General features: G+C 46.4%; 2 protein-coding genes across 26 annotated transcripts in view; one reads left to right on the top strand and one right to left on the bottom strand.

The window, feature by feature from the left end:
* Positions 1-21,339, bottom strand: part of TBC1D7 (TBC1 domain family member 7) — a 78,143-nt gene that overhangs the window by 8,842 nt on the left and 47,962 nt on the right. For 5 of the 15 annotated variants that reach the window (XM_063632906.1, XM_063632902.1, XM_063632910.1 and 2 more), the window contains one exon: positions 3,726-3,985. The exons of 2 other annotated variants lie outside the window; for them this stretch is intronic. The gene's annotated coding sequence lies outside the window, so the exon portion shown is untranslated. Of the gene's footprint in view, positions 1-2,681; positions 3,986-7,824; positions 9,629-17,234; positions 17,360-21,339 lie in introns of those variants that run through there. 8 more of the 15 variants (XM_063632896.1, XM_063632909.1, XM_055263205.2 and 5 more) reach the window with 4 other exon arrangements.
* The window catches only part of PHACTR1 (phosphatase and actin regulator 1), a 584,673-nt gene that overhangs the window by 558,571 nt on the left and 4,763 nt on the right, over positions 1-21,339 (top strand). For 10 of the 11 annotated variants that reach the window (XM_055263199.2, XM_055263196.2, XM_055263195.2 and 7 more), the window contains 3 exons: positions 8,992-9,047; positions 14,079-14,140; positions 19,247-19,387. In XM_055263199.2, the coding sequence (XP_055119174.1) occupies positions 8,992-9,047; positions 14,079-14,140; positions 19,247-19,387 (259 nt within the window). Of the gene's footprint in view, positions 1-8,991; positions 9,056-14,078; positions 14,141-19,246; positions 19,388-21,339 lie in introns of those variants that run through there. The other variant, XM_055263204.2, reaches the window with a different exon arrangement.

Genomic DNA, 21,339 nt, shown 5'->3' with positions numbered 1-21,339 from the left:
ATCGTGCTCTGCTGCTCAGCTTTCTATGTTAACCAATACTTAATAGATGCACCAGGTACATCGATCATAAAATGAGCCGAGCAGATGGCTGCTTTGCTTGGTGAAGATGGCAAGATGCCCTGGGTGTCCACCGAAAATTTTGATGACTAGAATTCCAAAGCTGGAGCTTTATGCTTTGGGTCTGTGAATTTGTCTCTGTTCAAAGACAAATCTCCCAATGAAAGGTAAAATTTTAAACTAAAATAAGTCATCTTCAGTGTATCTCAACTTGAAAGAATAAGCAAAAGCTATCAATTGGGAACTCCTCTATAATTCCAATACGGAACATTGCAAATCTACATGCAACTCACTCTGTCCTGCTTCCCCACTGTCCCAGTAAAGAGCTGTTCCTCTTCTACTCAAAAATAATGCCGCCTCCATCCCTTGGATCCCAAGCTCTCCCACCTTCTCAAGACTCACGCACTATCAATTGGGCCTCTCCCTTTTTATATATTCAGCTTCTCCCTCCACCCCCCACCATCTAATCTGGATTATTTCCATTAAACATGCCCCATTTTCTTCCATTAAAAAAATAAAATTGGGGCCAGGTGTGGTGGCTCACACCTATAATCCCAGCACTTTGGGAGGCTGAGGAGGGGTGGATCACCTGAGGTCAGGAGTTCGAGACCAGCCTGGCCAACATGGTGAAACCCCATGTCTACTAAAAATACAAAAATCAGCTGGTGTGGTGGCACGTGCCCTGTAGTCCCAGCTACTCGGGAGGCTGAGGCAGGAGAATCACTTGAACCTGAGAGGCAGAGGTTGCAGTGAGCCGAGTTTGCGCCACTGCACTCCAGCCTGGGCCAGAGTGAGCCCTCGTCTGAGAAAAAAATACAATACAATTTGGCCAGGTATGGGAGCTTATAACAGTAAGCCCAGCACTTTGGGAGGCCAAGGGAGGAGGATAGCTTGAACCCAGGAGTTTGAGACTGGTCTGGGCAACATAGAAAGACCTCGTCTCTACCAAAAATTAAAAATTAGCTAGGTATGGTGGTGCATGCCTATAGTCCCAGCTGCTCAGGAGGCTGAGGTGAGAGGATTACTTGAGTCCGAGAGGTTGAGGCTGCAGTGAGCCAAGGTGGTGCCACTGCACTTCAGCTTGGGTGACCAGAGTGAGGCCCCATCTCTGAAAAATAAATAAATAAATAAAATAAAATTCCACCACAGCCTCCTTCACTTCTACTTCTCTCACCCCCTTCAAAGCCAGGCTTCGTGGCTAAGTCCTCCACCTTCGGTGCATCCATTTTTCCACCCCTGTCCTCAGCCCTCCCCAATCTGGCTTCTCTTCCTGCCACACCACTGAAGGGGCTCTAGGTCTTGTCAGTAACAGCCTCCATGGTGCTAGACCCAGTGGGCATTTTTTTCAGGCCTCATCTAACCTTATGGCAGCTCTCAGCACTCTTTGTGGGCCATACCTATCATCTTACTGTTAAGGAAAAGATTGACACGCGGGTCAAAGCAAATAGCACTTATTTGGGAAACAAAAATGGCAGCTGGGGTACACCGGATCAGGGCAGCCCTGAAGAGTGCCCCATAAAGCAGGCTGCAGGAGAGAATTTTTAAAATAGAGGATGGTCATAAAAAGTTATCTTCGGAAGTAGTTCATTGGCCAGGCAGAAATCCTAAATCACAAAGCCGTTGTGATTGGTTAGTTAATGAGAGTACTCTCAGCTGAGGTGTTGAAGGCCAGCAGATGCTGACTTCAGTTGTTTGACCCAGTCTATTGGAACATCCCCTGGTTTGACGTTCAGCAGGTGTGAGTGCGATCCTCTTGCAACCTTCGACTCCACTTCAGAAAGCCTTAGCATTAGTTACTGTATTTTCTTTCCCATTACGTTGCTTCCACGATATGACATTTTAGTCCTCATCCTACCTCCAAGAACTGCCCCTCCCCAGAATCCATGGCAGGGTCATCCTCCTTAGTCCATGCATTAAATACTGGAATTCTGCAAAGTTCCATCGTAAGCCCTCTCCTCTTCCCAGTCTCTCCTCTCTCCATACTCATGGCTTCAAATATTGTCTATATTGCAGACTAGTCTCAGATTTCTATCACTGGCCTAGTCCTCTCCTCTCCATTGAGCTGAACATATCCTGCTGCCTACATGACAGCTTCATTCATATGTCTCAGGAGCATTCTAACGTAACAGATCCAAACTCAAATTCATGGTTTTCTTCCACTCTTCCTTCACACCCTGGTTCTCTTGCAGTGTCCCTGCCTCAGTGAAGAGCATTCCCATTCATCTAGCTGCATGAGTTAGAAGACCTAAGGAGATATCCTGTACACCTGCTTCTTCCTGTCCATTCATGTATGCTGTGGCTACATGACTTCCTGAGAGCTTGCACATCACCGCCACAGCCTCGCCCAAGCCTCCACCATTTCTTACCAGGTGTGCCAAGCCTCCCAAAGCCTCTCCTCAGGTTTCCTCTTGCCTCCCCCAATCCCTTCTCCTATAACAACCAGCATGATCTTTTTCCACTGTAAGTCTGATCATTTCATTTGCTCTTCCCCTCTCACACCCTAAAACTGAAACTCTTCAGCGGCTTCACATTGCTCCTAGAAAAAGAATACTGAAGTCCTAGAAGCAAGCAGCTGTATTAGGCCACTCCCGCACTGCTATGAAGAAATACCTGAGACTGGGTGGTTTATAAAGAAAAGAGGTTTAATTGGCTCACAGTTCTGCAGGCTGCTCAGGAAGCATGATGCTGGCATCTGCTTCTGGTGAGGCCTCAGGAAACTTCCAGTCATGGTGGAAAACAAAGGGAAAGCAAGGTGTCTTACACTGGAGGAGCAGGAGCAAGAGGGAAGGGTGCTACGCACTTTTAAACAACCAGATCTCACGAGAATGCACTCACTCTCACTAGAACAGCACCAAGGGGTTGGGACTAAACCATTCATGAAAAACTACCCCCATGATCCAATCACGTCCCACCAGGCTCCACCTCCAACACTGGGGACTAAAATTCAACATGTGATTTGGGCAGGGACACAGATCCAAATCATACCCACAGCATCTGGCCCCTGCCCTCCTTCCCACCAACCTTCTCTCCTTACTCTCTGCCCAGAAGGAGCATCCTTCTTCCATCCCTGAGCTCTGGGCACAGGTCACTTCCTCCTGGAAGCCTTTCCTGACCTCCCGATTTGGTCAGATCCAGAGATCCCTGCACCAAGTGCCTCACCATGGAATCTCTTACTCCAGCTACATTTTGCACTCATTTCTGTGACTGTTCGATTAATGGCTACCCCCCCATCCTCTTTCAATCTTCTCTGTTCCAGAAGGGCAGGGACTGGTTTTGCTCATCACTGTACTCTGGTACCTAATGTAGAACCTGACACAGCACTGGCACTAACAAGTGACTTGCTAAATGAATGAACGGGTTTACATTTGAATGTAACTGAGTCTCTGGCACCCATTTCTAAAACAAGCCTTGACAGGAATGAGACAGAGCAAGAGTGATAACATAATTCTAGGAACTCGAGAGGGGAGGACTCCACGGAATAGAGTCAGTGCAGAACCACAGACACTTTATCTCCTTCACAGTTTTGCCTTGTGCCCAGTGAGCCCCACTTCCATGTGGCTGCTGAATGGTTTCTTTCTGACTCACCTCTTGATGGCCAACTGAGATGCTGCAAGAACGTACAGTGCCTTCTACATGGGCAGTGAAAGTCTAAGTCATGCCCAACTTGCTTATTGTTTTGAGGATATTTTATTACATGCCAGTCCTTGGAAACTGTTGATCCAGTTTTACCTTGCACATTGTAATCACAGATGCGCACCCCTAGGCTGTGAGCCCCTTAAGAACGTGCCTGGCCCTCTACATGGCCCCTGGCTCGTGTTGGGTAGATTAGCAGATGAAAGACTTAGGAAAACAAAAATTGGAATTCTTATCATTTGATGATCTCAGCCAGCGATCTCAAACTCAGAAGCCATCGGGGTCCAGGAATGATCTGGAAAAAAAAAAGCAGGACAGATGTGAGCGTGCTCACCTGTATTATCTAAGTGAGGCCTGGGGAGTGGGCTAATAAGATCACACACACTCTGTCTAAAGGCATTCAGGTTCAAAAAAAGTGTAACCAGCTGGGCTCAGTGGCTCATGCCTGTAATCTCAGCACTTTGGGAGGCCGAGGTGGGTGGATCACCTGAGGTCAGGAGTTTGAGACTAGCCTGGCCAACGTGGCGAAACCCCATGTCTACTAAAAATACAAAAATTAGCTGGGCGTGGTGGCATGCACCTGTAATCCCAGCTACTCGGGAAGCTGAGGCAGGAAATTGCTTGGACCTGGGAGGTGGAGGTTGCAGTGAGCTGAGATTGCGCCACTGCTCTCCAGCATGGGCGACAGGGCAAGACTCTGTCTCAAAAAAGAGAAAAAAGTGTAACCTCTGAGCATGCCAAAGAGAATGGATAGAGTCAAATCCAGTGCACCAGGCGTCAGTTTACAACCTCTGACTAGTAAAGTATCACGGTTATAGCCAACAAAATATTGACCACCCTTCCACAAGGTGTCCACATCCTCATCCCCAAATCTATGAATATGTAACCTCCCAGGGCAAAGAAGACTTTGCAACTGGAATTCAGTTAAAAATCTTAAGACAAAGATTAAATGAACTAACATATGTACAGTGCTTGGAACCATACCCTTACATTATAGGCATTAAATCAGCCTTAGCTTATTAAATTAGTATTTATGATTTGCAGAGAAAAGAGCATAGGCCTAGCAGGATCTGATACCTTGTCTGAGGTAAATAGGTTCAGAGCAGAGCCAGGACTGGAACCCAAACCTCCTAGCTCCTGAGCTACTTCGTGCTTTGTCCTTACAGTGCCACCATATCATTTTCCTCCCAAATCTCATTTTCAAGGTCAAAACAACTAACTATAGCACAGGCCCTTCTGGCGGGCTCAGCTGCATTTTATAGCTACGATTAGTCTTGATGTTCTCAGTCACTTTCCAGAGAAATGAAACATAAACAGAGGAACTCATTTGAAATTATGAGTGTTTGACTATAAAGCAGCCTAGTTAATAACAGAATTTTCTCTGATCAGAGTCTAGTCACTCAGTTTTGCCCCCTCCAAATATGACCACCCATAAGAAAAAAAGGGGGCCACCACAGAGACAGTTGTCATGTTCACTAATGAGATCAATAGGATGGCACCGTCAAAGCTGATGAGGGAACAATGTAGTCTGCAGACACTGCATAAGACTCCAAAACACTGGCCTGACCACCAAGATGTAGGCGCCACCCACATTTACAAGGCTTTCTCAAAACATTCTGCCCCCAAAACTTAGCTTGACTTAAAGCCTGGGTATTACCAAACCATTCCATAAAAGTGGCTGCGCATCTCTTATAAAAGAAGCAAGTATTTTTAGGGAAAATTAACTGGCAGGTGAGAAAGAGCTGTTAAGATCTTTCAACATGGAGTTGGTAAGCTGCATTCCAGACCTCTGACACCGGCTCACTCAGTTGTATAATCATCACTTTCCTCCTGCAGTGTGAGAATGCTATTTTAGAAAGAATTCAAAGACTACTGCATCCAAATTTAGACCCCTTAATATTGTGAATTTCCAAATCCACAGCTGGCCCTTGTCAATGGGGATGAAAAATGTCTTAATGGGATTGCAAAGAAAAAAAAACAAACTTTGACTGGGAGCAGTGGCTCATGCCTGTAATCCCAGCACTTTGGGAGGCTGAAGCAGGTGGATCACCTAAGGTCAGGAGTTCAAGACCAGCCTGGCCAACATGGTGATACCCTGTCTCTACTGAAAATACAAAAAATTAGCATGGGGCATGGTGGCACACATCTGTAATCCCAGCTACTCAGGAGGCTGAGGCAGGAGAATCGCTTGAACCCAAGGGGCAGAGGTTGCAGTGAGCTGAGATCGCACCACTGCACTCCAGCCTGGGCAACAAAAGCTAAACTCCGTCTCAAAAAAAGAAAAAAACAAACTTTTTTCACTCTACTCTCACACTTAACACACTTCTGTGACCCCACACACTTCCGTGTGAGGCAGTTCCCCACACACCAAGCAATTCTCCAGCAGACACGAACTGGGCATCCTGTAATTCAATTTGATTCCGACCCTTTCTACTGGGACAGTGTCAGATCACACAGGTAAAGGACTCAGCCCCACAGAACTTCCCCCACTTCAGATGCCAATACCAAGTCATAGGTTGTCACCTATATTATGACCCACTAGCTGTAAATTGGGGTTCTCACAACTCCCTCTTTGTGTTCAAATAATTTGCTAAGACACCTCACAGAACTCAGGGAAACACTTACTTTACCAGTTTCTTACAGAGGTTACAGATGAACAGCCAGATGAAGAGATGGACAGGGCAAGGTACTGGGGGAGAGAGGCAGAGCTTCTGTGCACTCTCTAGGTGCCACCCTCCCAGCAGTGCCCCCCAGCCCCATGGTCAGCAACCTGGAAGCTCATCTAATCTTGTGGTTTAAGAGTTTCCATAGAACTTTACCTTCAGCCCCCCACCCTCCTGCTTCCCAGCTGAAAGCTCCAGGCCTCTAACTATGTGGTCTTTCTGGTGGCCAGCCCCACCCTAAGTCACCTAATTAGCATAAACTCTGGTGTAATCCAAAGGGACTCATTCCAAGTAACAAAAAAAAAACACTCCTGACACCCCAGAAATTCCAGGGGTTTTAGGTGCTCTGTGATAGGAACTGGGTCAAAGACAAATATGTTTTATATTATACCACAGGGATATTTTGAAAAGGAATAATAAATATGAAAATGTTCTTATACTCTTAAAAACACTTTGGAATGCAATTTCCAACAGTTTCAGGGTGCTATAGGCTTTATAAGCAGGTATATAACCAAAAATCCTTTCTCTGACATTTTATTAGGCCATTCTTGCATTACTATAAAGGAATACCTGAGACTGTGTAATTTATAAATAAAAGAGGTTTAATTGGCTCATGGTTCTGCAGGCTATACAGGCAGCATGGCCCTGGCATTTGCTTGACTTCCAGGGAGGCCTCAGGAAACTTCCAATCATGGAGGAAGGTGAAGGAGAAGAAGGCACATCACACGGCAAAAGCAGGAGCAAGAGAGAGAGAGAGTGGGCAGGGAGTTGCCACATGCTTTTTTTTTTTTTTTTTTTTTTTTTTTTTTTGAAACAGTTTCACTTTGTCGCCCAGGCTGGAGTGCAGTGGCACGATGTCGGCTCACTGCAACCTCCACCTCCCAGGTTCAAGCGATTCTCCTGCCTCAGCCTCCCAAGTAGCTAGGATTACAGGCATGTGCCACCATGCCCGGATAATTTTTGTCTTTTTAATAGAGACGGGGTTTCGCCACAAAGTTTTAAATGACCAGATCTTGCAAGAACTCACTGTCAAGAAGATAGAACCAAGCCATGAGGACTCCCCATCCAAGCACCTTGCACCAGGCCTCACCCCGAGCAATGGGGATTACCATTCAGCATGAGATTTGGGCAAGGACAAATATCCAAACTATATGAGACATTGAAGCCCATTCTCTATATAGGATGTGTGGTGGTGCCACAGGAATGTCACAGAAGCAATTGATTCTGGCCCAGCACAATAAAGAAAAACACAAATGACAACAAGCTTTGAATTAAAAATATAGTCCTTTCTGGGAGATTGATTCCAGAACTCCCTTGGATACCAAAATCTAAGGATGCTCAAGTCCCTTGTATAAAATGGCATAGTATTTGCAAAAAACTATGCGTATCCTCCCATATCCTTTAAATCATCTCTAAATTACTTATATCTAATACAAGATAAATGCCATATCAATAATTATTAGACTATTGGTTTTTGTTTGTATTTTTTTAATATTTTCCGTCAGCAGTTGGTAGAACCGAAGAATGTGGAACTCATGGATACAGAGGACCAACTGTAGTTAGGTTTGGAGACTTCATTAACTTGATATTTTCACTCTAGGATCTCTCTTTAGATTTCAAGATGTGAACATCTTGCCAACTATGGACACCAGTTTCTAATACCCAAGGAGGGACTGCAACTTCCACAACTAGGACAGCATCATTTCTACCCCTTAGATCCCAACAGAGGAGTCTGAGAAGCCTAAAATTTCCTCTACAATGATTCAACCTCTCACACACCTCATCCCAATGGGTGAAGTGGAATACTGGATAATTGCAGTGTTGTTAAATAATTACCAAAAGCTTCAAAGGTACAGATGTCTCTGTTCCTGCTCAGGCTCCTGAGTCTGTGTCAGTCATTCCTGGGACCTAATGCAGGCATTCTCCCCTCGGATGCCATGCCCGTTCCCTGGCTACTTCTGTCACTACATGCCATCCACTGCCTGTCCCGCCTCCACCCATTGCGTCATTGCAGGCTCATGCCCTGGCTATGATGTTTCACGTACAGTGGCTAAATTTCATGCCTGGCCACATGAGTATCATTTCTGTGCCTCTGCCACTCATGTCTTCTAAGCCTCCAAAATAAGAGGAGCAGGACCAGAAGAGCAGCCGTTGTTCTCTGTAGACAGACGCACTCTCTCACATGTCCCCGGGGCCACAGGCCTCTTTATGTTCTAACTGGGTCTGCACAGAAGAGGCAGGAGACAGGCTTTAGCCTCAAGGGAGGGAGAGAGAGGCAAGAGGCCACAGTCCCCAAGTTAGGAGGCCACAAGGAAAGAAAAGGACTTCTGTGAAGAAAAGAGTCCCGTCTGAGTTGCAGTCCACTTGCCTGGGGCCACTGGAGGAGACGGGGCTGGGGAGGGGCCGCTGCAGGGAGGAGGGTGGGGGTCAGCGGCTGTGACATGACGCACGTGCCTCTCCTGGGCTTGAAATTGAGGAACTGAGGAGGCGGTGGTGGCGAGAGTCAGTCTTTCAGAGCACAGGATGGAACAAGAACTCCAGCCACGGACTGTCTCATGTATCTGCAAGGGCCGAGGAGATTAGTGACCCAAGGAGGCTATGATATGGTCCAAAAACTTTTCCTGGATTTTTTCCGTAGGCGGCTGAGCCAGAGGCCAACTGCAGAGGAACTGGAACAGAGGAACATTTTGAAACGTAAGTGACTAAGCCCATGGCAATCCCTGATGTTTTGTGGTGGCTTTTGTTATTATTTAATGGTAGGCCACAAGGTTTCTACCTTGCGCCTCTGCGGAAAGCATTGAAAACCTTTCTAACGGTTGAAGCTTCATCCGTGCATGTGAGAACACCAAAGACGACCTCCCCAAAGAGAAGGCAAATTTTATTCCACTTTATTCTTTAGAAGCTCACGGGCGGCAGGCAGAACCTTCCTTTTAGTGAGTTGTAAAGTCAGAGAGAAGCTGAAAAATTAGAGTGAGACCACTTATTATTTAATGATTTTTGAGAGTAGGGTCACCTTTAAACCAAAATTGGCTTGAAAATGGAGACTGTGATATGCGCGGCTAAAATAAGGGAAATGTCCATTTGAACTAAGACTAGAAAGCATGACTTTGCATTGCAGCTGGCTGCTGTTGATAAAAATCCCTCATCCCTTTGAACATTAAATTGAAAGACTAAGAAAGCGAAGTGCTTCATGTCTGTCTCTCAGGATTCCCACAGCTGGTCCCGGGCATGCCTGTCTGATGCTCTCATTCGAGGAAAACTGCCTTTCACCATTGCTGCAGACAGAAAAAAATAAATGAGCCCCTTGTTTGGTTTAGGACACAGAGATATTTGAATATGTACAGAGGATCCACTTGGTGCTTTAAAAAAAAAAGAGAGAGAAAACAGGATACAAAATACTAAAAGAGATCAAGCATTTGATGGACACCAGTATGCGTCAGTTTAGTGGTGGATATTAAATAACTTAAAAATCAAACCATTCTATTCATTCATTGCTACCATTTTCACCAACACCGGCCTCAAGATAGTGAACAAATATTTCTGGCTTAATTCATGACCCTGTTCCCCCTACCCCACAACACACTTCTAATTTCTCTCCAGAAAAGAAAGATACATCCTATGCAGAGTTTTCTAGAAATGCTATGTTGTACAGACTGACTCCTCACCTCCCCCGGCCCCCCCGCCCCACCCCGTGCCCAGTAAATCACATGCAACCGTAGTGTGAGTTTGCCGGGAATTTCCACTGTAACCACACTAAAATATTCTTGGCTTTACCTTTCTACCGTGCTCACTGTGGCCTTGTGACTTGGTCGGCATTTCGTAGTCTGCTGAAGGTGGGTGCTGCGTTCCACTCTGATGGGGAGGCCTGTTGCCTAGAGCACCCACCCCCGCCCGACACCCCTGCATGTCCGTTTTTGTCAACTCTGCCCTTATCAACATCTTGCCTCCCGTCCTCACGCCAGCCGCCACTTCCTCAACTCTCAGTAGAAGTTATTTTCAGAATTAGCCTTCCTCAGTCCTGGGGGAACCCTACACATTGCCTAGGTCTCTAGGAATGTGTGTTTACTTTTTTCTGCCCAGGGGTACCCTTAAAAGTTTCCAAGCTGAATATTCTATATAATGAATTTAGAGCTTTTTCAAAGCATTTCCGAGGTCAGGGAAGCATTTGGCTTGTAGGATGTCTTCCTTTGCCCCAGTCTGGTACCTGAGCTATTATAAACTTCCCATTGTTGGAGAGAAAGATAAACAGCCAGGTGAACCTGGACAGCTTACTCACGGCCCCCTGCTGTGCTTGTGGCCTCTGACCTGAGACCTAAACTCAAAGAAGCTAAAAGCCTCCGGGGGATTATTTAGGTTTCAGAAAATAGTGCTTATCACACCAGGAGTACGGTTTCTGGAAAGAGATCTAAAATCCCCTAGCTCAGCTCTTGGTTCTCTCAAAGATATCAGATCCCCGCTGTGGCTTGTCCAGATCCCTGGGAGACTACAGGTCCTTTGAGCTTGGGTTTTTACCGCCATCAAGCAGGGAACTTAGATTCAGGGGACCAAAAAGGAGTTGTGAAAGATTGTTCCCATGGTTCTCTTTTATTCTTTTCCCTAATCCCTTTTGTCCTGGCCGCATAGTTGCAAATTAAAGAACTACTTGACCAATTCTAACAGGTTGATCATTTCATAGTTTTGAAACTTTTCAGAAATCAACTTGTTTTCCCATGGGTTCTTGTTTTTCCCTGTATTCTGGAACTATGTTCTCCTAAATATTTTTTTAAATTTAATCTATTGCGATTGTTAAACAAAAAAATGTCTAGTGGTATAAGAAAACATCCTCCAATAGTTTGTTTTAAAACTGATTTTCTGAGCTTTCAGCCATTTGAGGAACTGCTCAGTGTTGGGTGGTGGGGAACAGGGCACAGAGACGCCATGGCTCAGCCCTGGAGCTGTGAGAGCCTTGGGTTGGTTTCCAGCCCCACCCTGCCTGGTCCTGGGAACGGCCCCTGTTCTGTCCAGCAGCCAGTGAGGCCCTGTGCACCTCTGAGCACATAATGAACCCTCTGATGGTGGCAGCTGTAATGATGACATCATAGGCCCTTCCTGGCCTGTCTTCCCAGTTGCCTAATGGGGTTGTCTTGGTACCTTCCGCCTGAAAATTCATGAATCTGGGTCGGTCAATGGCTTTGAACTAAAGGTATCGATTCCATAGGTGGTAGCTTGTGGCCCCACCCCTCAGAGAGACCTAAGAAATGCACATAGGAGATGAAGGCTCCATGCTGTGTCAGCTGTGTCACAGGATGCCTGCCTTCAGGCTCTGAAGGGACCTGTAGGATCAGACGTCTGAGGCTAGTAATGAGGAGGACAGCCCGCCCCAAGCAAAACATGACCACAGGAAAAAGCCTATCTGTGTAACCACTGAGCCAGGTAGGGGGTGACTAGCCATGTAACACCCCTGAGCCTTCAGATCCTCAGTTATAAACCAGGAGTGGTAGACACGAGGTGGTCACTAGGTCCCCTCATGACCCTAGTATTCTGTGCTTCTGTAAATTTTCACTGTGTGCCCTCTAGCTGTCCCTGGTGACCCAACATCCAGACCACCTTTTCTTCCATCCAGTTTCCCACCTGAGACATCTCCAAATGGGAGTTCCCTCCTTCTGGTTCTTGCTGTCTGCCTCCCTATTTATCTCTGCTAGATTAATTCATACTAAGATAGTAACGGCTGACTAGTTTAATAGGTTTTATCCCACTGAAATTTGCATTTGTACAAATGTCACTGTCTGGGGGCTCCCTACTTCTGGGTTTTGCTGTCTGCCCCCAATTTATCTCTGCTAGATTAATTCATACTGAGCTATTAATGGCTGACTAGTTTAATGGGCTTTTATTCAAGAGAAATTTGCATTAAAAAAAAAACAAAACTCCAGGAGGGAGATAGGATCTCTAAATCCCAAGGAAAGCACACTCATGGTGACAGTTTCAGGCACTGTAGGGTAGGCTGGAGCAGGGACCTCTGGTGACCTCAGCCCACAGCAAGATGTGGCTGTTTCTTGTGCTGCCTTTCTACAAAGCCTTATGCCCACAGGCAGTCAGGGGGCCAAATCAGGCCCGTGGGGGTGGCCCTCAAGGGCCTGAGTTCTGCTCTGACCTCACACCACTTGTGCTAGTGGGAGGTATAGTTATCTTCAGTGTAAAGGTGACACAGTTATCAGATGGTCCCCAGCCCTTTCTAGGCACAGAGGTTTTCCTTCCTTTAAAGACCTGTCCCACACTGAGACAATCAGCAACCATACCTGAATTGCCTGTGTGCACCAATACAACAAACTAATGAAGTTACCAAAATATAATTCAACAACTGTATTTTCAAAATGAGCCAGCTAGTGTCCCAGGCAGTCGTGATGCACCCTATGCCAAAATCAACGTGTTTCCTTTTATTAACACCATTTGAAATTTAATGGCTGAGAATCACAGGCCTTCTTTGATACAAGCTGACTTCCACAGTTTTTTCAAGTCTAAGAACGCTACGCTGATATCTGTGCTTCCACAGATATCAAGGAATTCTTCCAAGGTTCAGAAGGGAAATGGTCTACCCCAGGTCATCCAGTTAGCTTAAAAGGAGAAATAAGCCCAGACTCTCTGCCCTTCAAGTATCTGCCCCCTTCCCCAGACTCTCCTATGTACAGCTATTTAAAAATCTGATGAGTAAATCACCCATATATTAAGCCAAGAGCTTTTAGGCTCTGCAGTCTACTCTTCTGAGCCACTCCTAAAAAGTCTACATGCAGGCAATTGTATCCCACACTCTGGCCTCACACATGCTCTGTGGACTTCTTGGAAGACTCAAACAATCGATGGAATCAGGCTTGTGAAAGGTGAGCGTTTTGAAATTCCTCCTGCCTTGTCTTATTCCTGCAGCAGGTTGAGGCCAGTCTTCTGCTCTCTCTACCCCCCACAGGGCACCAGACACAAGGACTACACCACAATGAGCCTCCTTCAGTGTGTGGGAGGCTCAACAAAGAATGAGCGAGCCCCAGTCTTATCCAAAGAAAGGAGCCTCACATCTCCCCAAATGCCTGTGTGTCCCTGTGTCAACATTCCTACCCACCTCCTTGGGCTGTGCGGTGGCTCGCACCTGTAATCCCAGCACTTTGAGAGGCCAAGGCAGGAGGATTGTTTGATGCCAGGAGTTCAAGACCGGCCTGAACAACATAATGAGACCCCCATCTCAACAAAAAAATTTTAAAATTAGTCAGGTGTCGTGGCGTGCATGTGCAGTCCTAGCTACTTGGGAGGCTGAGGTAGGAGAATCACTTGAGCCCAAGAGTTCCAGGCTACAGTAAGCTATGATTGTGCCACCGCACTTTAGCCTGGGAGACAGAACGAGACCCTGTCAAAAAACAAAAAACAAAACAAAACAAAACAAAAAACAAAAAAAAAACCTACCTTCCTGCCTTGTAGCCACATTTCTCAACCCAGCATCTCTGCCCGGAGACCTGAAACCCCATGTGATGTAAAGAAGGCGAGATGACAAGGTCAACTGCTCAGTAGCAATTTGAAACAATGCAGGTAGTTTGGAAAGCAATCCCCATAAGGAGAAGGGCAGCTGTGGCAGGGGACAGGAGCACTCTCTTCCCTTTATTAAAATGAGATGCTTGGCCTAGAGCCTGCCAAGGTCCAAAGGATGCACCTGTACACAACACTGTTTACTGAAATAAAAAACATTTTAAATATTTTTTTTTTTAGCTCGGAATGAACAAGAGGAACAGGAGGAGAAGAGAGAGATCAAGAGGAGGCTAACCCGAAAGGTAGGTGGTTCTCCATGCCAAGAGCTGGGGCAGAAGAGTGTGGGCTGCCTGCCACACCTCTGCCCTCTGCTGGCCTCAGTGGCCTCGCCACTGCCTGGTTCCTCTCCTCCTGTGTCAGAGAGCGCCACTCTCTTACTCTATAAGACCTCTCCACTCAGCTTCATGACCCTCAGTCCTTTCAGCTGGTGACACCCACCTACTCACAAACAACTTGATGGCTATTGCGTTATATTTTTGATTATACTAAATATTTTGTTTTTAAAAATTCACTATAATCCAATTAAGCAATGGGAAATTCATAATCAAAATCAGTAGTTCAAAGGCCAGGTTCAGTGGTTCATGCCTATAAACCTAGCACTTTGGGAGGCCAAGATGAATAGATAGCTTGAAACCAGGAGTTCGAGACCAGCCTGGGCAACATGGTAAAATGCTGTCTTTGTCAAAGTAAATATACAAAAACTAGCTGGGCATGGTGATGTGCACCTGTAGTCCCAGATACATTAGAGTCTGAGGTTGGAGAACTGCTTGAGCCCAGGAGGCAGAGGTTGCAGTCAGCCGAGTGGCACTCCAGCCTGGGCAACAGAGCAAGACTCTGTCTCAAAAAAAAAAAAAAAAAAAAAATTACTAGTTCGAATATTACACAATTATTTGCTATGACCCTGGGAAAGTATAGACTTTTTTTTTTTTTTTTTGCTTCCTCGACACTATTCTTTCCCTAGGAATTAAGAACTATGCAACTTTATTAGGCTAAATTACAAAAGTACTGACAAATTTAAAGCAGATGTTTGAGAAGCACATAGATAAAAGTCATAAAACTGGAATTTTAATATATTCTTAACACCAAAAGTAGATGGTTTGGCAATGCACTGTAGCCTTGCATGCATCTCATTCCACACGAGTGTCCTCTTTAATAATAAACGCATTGTTAAGGCTATTCTTGGATGATGCTGAAAAGTTTAATTAATTGATGACATGCAAGATATAATACTCCCTTCTGTCTGACGAGGTCAAAGTGTTTTTAATCAGCCTCCTACAGTGACCATCTTGAGAGAAAGATACTCTCATATCTTAGCGACAGTTAAGAGGCCCATTAATATTAATTTTAAAAAGGTTTATTAGTGGATTTTTCTCTCCAGAAATATCACACAAAGGAAGAAATTCAGAGATCCTGAAATATCATACCAATTATTAAGGTGATGGTTTGTATTTCTCAACACTTTCCCTGCGAGCATCCCAAATACCTGGTGACAAGCCAAATGCCAACACAATTAGCAAGAGCAGGATAAACAAGTGCCTGAATGGCCAGATGACTGGCTGGCGTCACCCTGGTGGAGACTAGAACAAGAGCTAAGTGACTTCACCAGCCAGTCGCTGTCCCACCCGTCAAGGCTGGACCCTTTACATCCTTGAGCCCACCCACTCTTTGGATGCAGGGTGCAGTTTTTCCTGAGATTGAGTAGTGAGAAGAGTAGGAGAGATGCATTAGCTTTTTCTCATCGTGTCCTTGAAATGACAGGGGCTTGAAAAAGACACTGTGATAAACCTTCATTTCTGATACAGAAAGGTCTAGACACTTAGAAAAAGAAGTTGTTTAAATCAGATTTTCATCAAATTTTTCAGAATTGGTTTCTGGATCCCCAAAATTCCCCCAGTTTTAAGGTTGCTTGCTAAAAGGTGGTCATAGAGAAATACTTAGACATTTATTTAATTCCTATCTCTTAACAAAGTTGATATGATTTTGCAGAGAACTTAACTAATTGCATGATTTGGCAATGAGCTAGTAAAGAGTCTTCCTTTCCACACCCATCTCCCTAGGATAGGTAACACTAGGGAGGGGGGCCCCAAATAGTTCATAGTTTTTGCAGGTCTCCACAATCAAATAATTGCCTCTTTGTTCCTGCTCACCTCTCCTTTCTTCTCCCAGGGAAATGGCCTTGGAATTTTAGCATTTGCCCTCCCCTGGGACTGGCTGGCTGGGGGGCGGTTAGAAATAAGGAGCTTGAGAGGAGATAACTGCTTCTAAGACAGAGAGACTGGAAGAACAGAGGGGCAACTTCCACATCTGTTTTTGCGGGCAGAGATGTGGTGCCTTCCGGCAGGTAGGGAACCTACATCATCACTTCCTGGCCTTGTGTAGGTTCTTCTCCTCTTGAGCATTTATCACACCGAGACCAGATGCCAGTGATGGTGGCTGCTTTACAGTGACTTGCCTTCAGCCCAATAACTTCTTCAATAAAGTTCTATTTAATTGTAATGCACTAGTAAAAAAACAAAATAAAAAATAAAACGTAGTAACTGAGGCTGATAGCAACAGACCAGTCATTTTCTTTGACCAAACTGAGACTAATATAAAAATTACATGCTTTGTCTTTAAAAAAAAAAAAAAAAAACATGCCTGCGGCCAGGCGCAGTGGCTCACGCCTGTAATCCCAGCACTTCGGGAGGCCGAGGCGGGCCTGACTTTGGCTGCAAAGATTATTTTTGCAGCATTCAAGGAAGGGCTTCAGGTTCCAGATGCCCCGAGGGCCACAGCCAGCACCCACCGGGCCAAAGGTGCATCTTCTGAGCCTTTCGTGGTCAGGGGCATGAGCCCATGCACACAGAGGAGCGTCCTGGTGGCCGTTTGTTAGTGCTGGGGTCCGTGCACCAACTGTGACTCTCAGAGGCAGCAGCCAGCTGCATCCTTGCTCATTCCCTCTGAGCACTTGTGCTCTGTGCCATCTTGATTTGGAAAGACGGCGTCCAAGGCCCCACGATGTTCAGGCATAAGAAACAGCCCCTGACCTGCAGCGTTTATGCTTAGTCTTCGGTTTACTCCAGACTCTGCCATAGATAGGATATTAGTAAAATCCAGGTCAGTTTCCAGGAAGAGAAATTTGAAAGTCAGGGCTTAATAACTTTTCTCACATCATGGGTGCACTTAGAAAATAACACTTTGGGCCAGGCTCGGTGGCTCATACCTATAATCCCAGCACTTTGGGAGGCTGAGAACGGCAGATCTTTGAGATCAGGAGTTCGAGACCAGTCTGGGCAATATGGCGAAACCCTATCTCTATTAAAAATACAAAAATTAGCCGGACAAGGTGGCGCATACCTGTAATCCCAGCTACTCGGGAGGCTGAGGCAGGAGAATTACTTGAACCCAAGAGGCAGAGGTTGCAGTGAGCCAAGATCATGGCACCACTGAACTCCAGCCTGGGCAACAGAGTGAGACTCCATCTAAAAAAAGAAAAATGAAGAAAATAAAATAACACTTTGTCCAGCCCCTTGGGGTAAACCCAGCAAGTCCTGAGGAACACAGATGGGATTCTGAGTAGGAGTCTGTTTATCTGGAGTAAATATGGCAAATGTTGCATGTCTTTATGTATTTTAATTATGGCACAAAATCTCCCTGCACTCACATTGTGGAGAACATGTTTTGGAGTCAGGATGACCGCTGTTTTTGTTTATGGTGACCACACCCATAACAGCCTGGGAAGCCTGTGGGTTCCCGCGACAGGCCCACACTGGTGCCAGAATGTTGTCCTGCCTAAGAAAACCAAGGGAGGCCTACATACAGTCTAGGCAGGGGGGCCGGCACCAGAGGCAGCTGAGCCCCTGATCCCCAGAGCTTCCTGCCTTTGGCTGAGAGGGAGCTGCAGGCCTGCGTTGGCCCTGCCCGGGGTGTGCTATCCCTCTATTTGATACCTGCCAGCCATCCTCTAATTGTGCTCTGCCAGCGTGGGAGCAAGTTGGAAAATTCTCGCACCAGCCAAGGGTGTCTGGAAGCTGCCTGTTGCAGAGTCGAAACTGCCAGGGTGGTCTGGACTCCACTGTGTTTGTTTTATGGGCCTGAGTTGCAAGATTCTATGAGACAGTGTCTTCTAGTAATAGAATTACACAGAGTCGAGGGCTCAACGGGAAAATTGCTTTTAAATAGCATTGGCTGAACATCATTTGACAGCATCTTAAAGACAGCAACTGTGTTGCTCCAGGAGAAATAAACCTGGTGACAGGAAGAGATAATAGAAATGTCAGCCTTATGTTGCTAAAGTAGAGGAAGGGTCCTCATGGCTAATATCGGCAGATGGCAAAATACATATGAATCTTCCTTTTACTTGCTTCATCCCTCATTCCTGCAGTCCTTCATCATGGACCATCCAAAGGGCTGGTCCTGAGTCTCCCTTGGCATAAATGTGGCCTTTTTCTGTACTTGCTCAACTCCGCATTTGACGACTGACCTTCCCCTTGAACTTCTTGCAGAGGGCTGTCAGCAGTGTTTGGGCAGACCTCTTCGGCCAGCAGATTCCCATCCCTGCATACCCCAGAGTTTGTATACCATTCGCACATACGATTTTTTGCATCTAAAACCCACACAAAATGTACTGCAAACCCCCCTTGCAGAAAGCACTCGATGTGACACGGATGTGGACTTACAAATCCAAAATAAGACAGAATCATTGTAGAATGTCCCTGTCACCTGGTGGGAGTAGGACAGATAAAAAATCCACAACAGGCACCCACAGCCAAACAGAAAGATAAGCTTCTAGTAATGACTGGGACTCAGCAATGTTATGAAGATAGAGACTGTTTACTATCGATTCGTATAGGTGTAAAAACAGTATTGTGACTATGCTTTGAAGTCCTAATCTTTATATATTCTATACTGAAATATACACAGATAAAATGATATGATGCCTGCAATTTGTTTCAAAGAAATCTACATGTGGATGTAGTCAAGAGTTGATCATTGTTGAAGTTGGTGATAATACACCAAATTCATTATATTAGTCTCCTTCCTTTTGAAAATTTACATAATAAAAGATTTTTTTAAAGTTTTTTTTTTTTTAAAAAGATAGAGCTTGGCCTAGAGGGTATGTAAGGGATAACAAAGCTCTCTCTTAGGACGTAGAAAGGTCCCAGTCCCAAGAGTCAGGAGACTTGGGTCCGCCTGCCCCAGCCCTCCCCCTGCCCCTGCCCTCCCCCTGCCCCTGCCCCTCACTCACTATGCGATGCATCCATCGCCTCACTGAACCTTATTTTCCACACCTGCAAGTTCACAGACAGGACCAAGTGCCATGGTCCACCCTTCTGGCTGACTGGGTCCATCTCTCTCCCTCCCTGCAGCTCAGTCAAAGGCCCACGGTCGAAGAGCTTCGGGAAAGGAAGATCCTCATCCGCTTCAGTGACTACGTGGAGGTGGCTGACGCTCAGGACTATGACCGCAGGGCAGATAAGCCGTGGACCCGCCTCACCGCTGCAGACAAAGTAAGCAGAGGGGAGTGCTGGAGAGTGGGAGGCAGGACCGTCTGCTGGGTGTCTCGCTGGGCTCACTGCTGAGGAGCGTGTAGGGAGACCTGCAGCCAGGCCTCAGCCGCAGTCCCCATAATGGAGTGTTGGGACCCAACACCTTTCCCCAGGGGCCACAGATAATCTGCGGAAAGGCTGCTGAATCGGAGAAAACACAAGGCACATAATACTGTGCCCGTTTTACAGGAGGCGGAGCGGCAGCCTAGGAGGCTGTGCCCAGAGAAAGAGAATAGCACTGGATAGGCATAGACAGATGAAGGCATGAGGCTCCAGGCTCATCACAGACCTTCCGTATAGGGGACGGTGCTGCCGGCATCCAACGGGGGATTCACCAAACCAAGAGAAGACAAAGTGGATGCATAACCTCAGGAGGGAAATAGGGCACAAATCAAAGAGACGTCGCAAAACATATCTCACTGCACTAGCCCCTCGCCGATTTAGAAAACTAAAAGAATAATCTGAAGTTCAGTTTGTTTTTTAGGAAAAGCAGTGATGCCGATGAGAAATCATTTTCTCTGTCCACCAGACAAGGTATCAGAATGAACCTCTGTTTGGTAATCCTCTCTGATTCTAGTCTGGTCACCATGAGGAGCTGGAGGGTTAAAGGCCTTTTTAAAAATGTAGTCTGTGCGCCAGGCACAGTGGCTCACGCTTGTAATCCCAGCACTTTGGGAGGCCGAGGCAGGTAGATCACTTGAGGTCAGGAGTTCAAGACCAGCCTGCCCAACATGATGAAACCCCATCTCTACTAAAAATACAGAATTAGCCGGGCGTGATGGCACGCACCTGTAATCCCAGCTGCTTGGGAGGCTGAGACAGGAGAATTGCTTGAACCCAGGAGGCGGAGGTTGCAGTGAGCCGAAGTCGCACCATTGAATTCCAGCCTGGATGACAACAGTGAAACTCCGTCTCAATAAAAAAAAAAATATATATATATATGTATAAAAAATTCTGGAATAATGATTCTGCCCAATGTGTAGGTAACGATAGAAACTATGGAGTGTGTCAGGGGCCTTCTGCTCAACAGTCCTGCCTTCACTCTGTCCGTTTCAGGGACCCAGGGTTTTCTTATATGATACAGCAGGAAGTCATCTACGGCCCAGGCTGGCTACATTATCACCAACCCTGGCTCCAGGAGGTGCAGGAAACATGTATGCAGGCACATTGCCACACTTGGCTGGGACGGAAGCAGCAAGAGGCAGATAGACTTCCAGAGACGACCTCGCCTGTGGTGGGTAACCCACAGACACAATGTGTGGAAGACTATGCCCTCCTCTGTAAACACAGCATTCACATCTTCTCTGCAAGGGAATTTGTGGGAGCAACCCAGGAACTGGCACTGCCATGCCCCAGACAGACAAACCCAGCTCCCCAGGAATGTGTCATCTGAATACGAAGAGGAAGGGGCTTTCACTCTTGTCCTCTCCTGTCCACACTCTCTCTGCAGTATGCTTGCAAGGATAAGGATATTCGCAAGTGTGCAAGGAAACCACAGACATCTCTACTTGCACCCTCAGAGAGTTCTGAGTAGCTCTTAGGCCAAAAACATATCCAGTTTCTCAATGGCTGTTGGGGACAGAAGACAGGAAGCATGGGGTGACCCCTGCCCCCACCCTCAAAGCTGCTACCCAGGCACTTAAACCTAAGCCAGCCTTCTTTTCCTGGGGAGGGCCATTCTGATCCTACATGAAGACTTTTCTAGAAATCTTCAAACTCCTGGGGCCTTGATACTCCCATCAAAGCAAGTATCGGCCGTAGACAGAGCTGCTGTGCAAGAAGGCACACGTTTGCAATTTCCACCCTTGAGGAAGGAGTGAGGTTGTCTCCGGCCCCAGCTGCCTCCTCTACCAGCCCCTCCTCCTCCCCTGCTCTCTCATGCCCTCTCTTTGCTGTCTGATTCCAGGCCCTGC

Source organism: Symphalangus syndactylus, chromosome 23 (genome assembly GCF_028878055.3).
Source record: "Symphalangus syndactylus isolate Jambi chromosome 23, NHGRI_mSymSyn1-v2.1_pri, whole genome shotgun sequence".
In the NCBI taxonomy this organism is placed as follows: domain Eukaryota; kingdom Metazoa; phylum Chordata; class Mammalia; order Primates; family Hylobatidae; genus Symphalangus; species Symphalangus syndactylus.
Note: the sequence above shows the minus strand (reverse complement) of the source record. Positions and strands in the feature narration are given on the sequence as shown.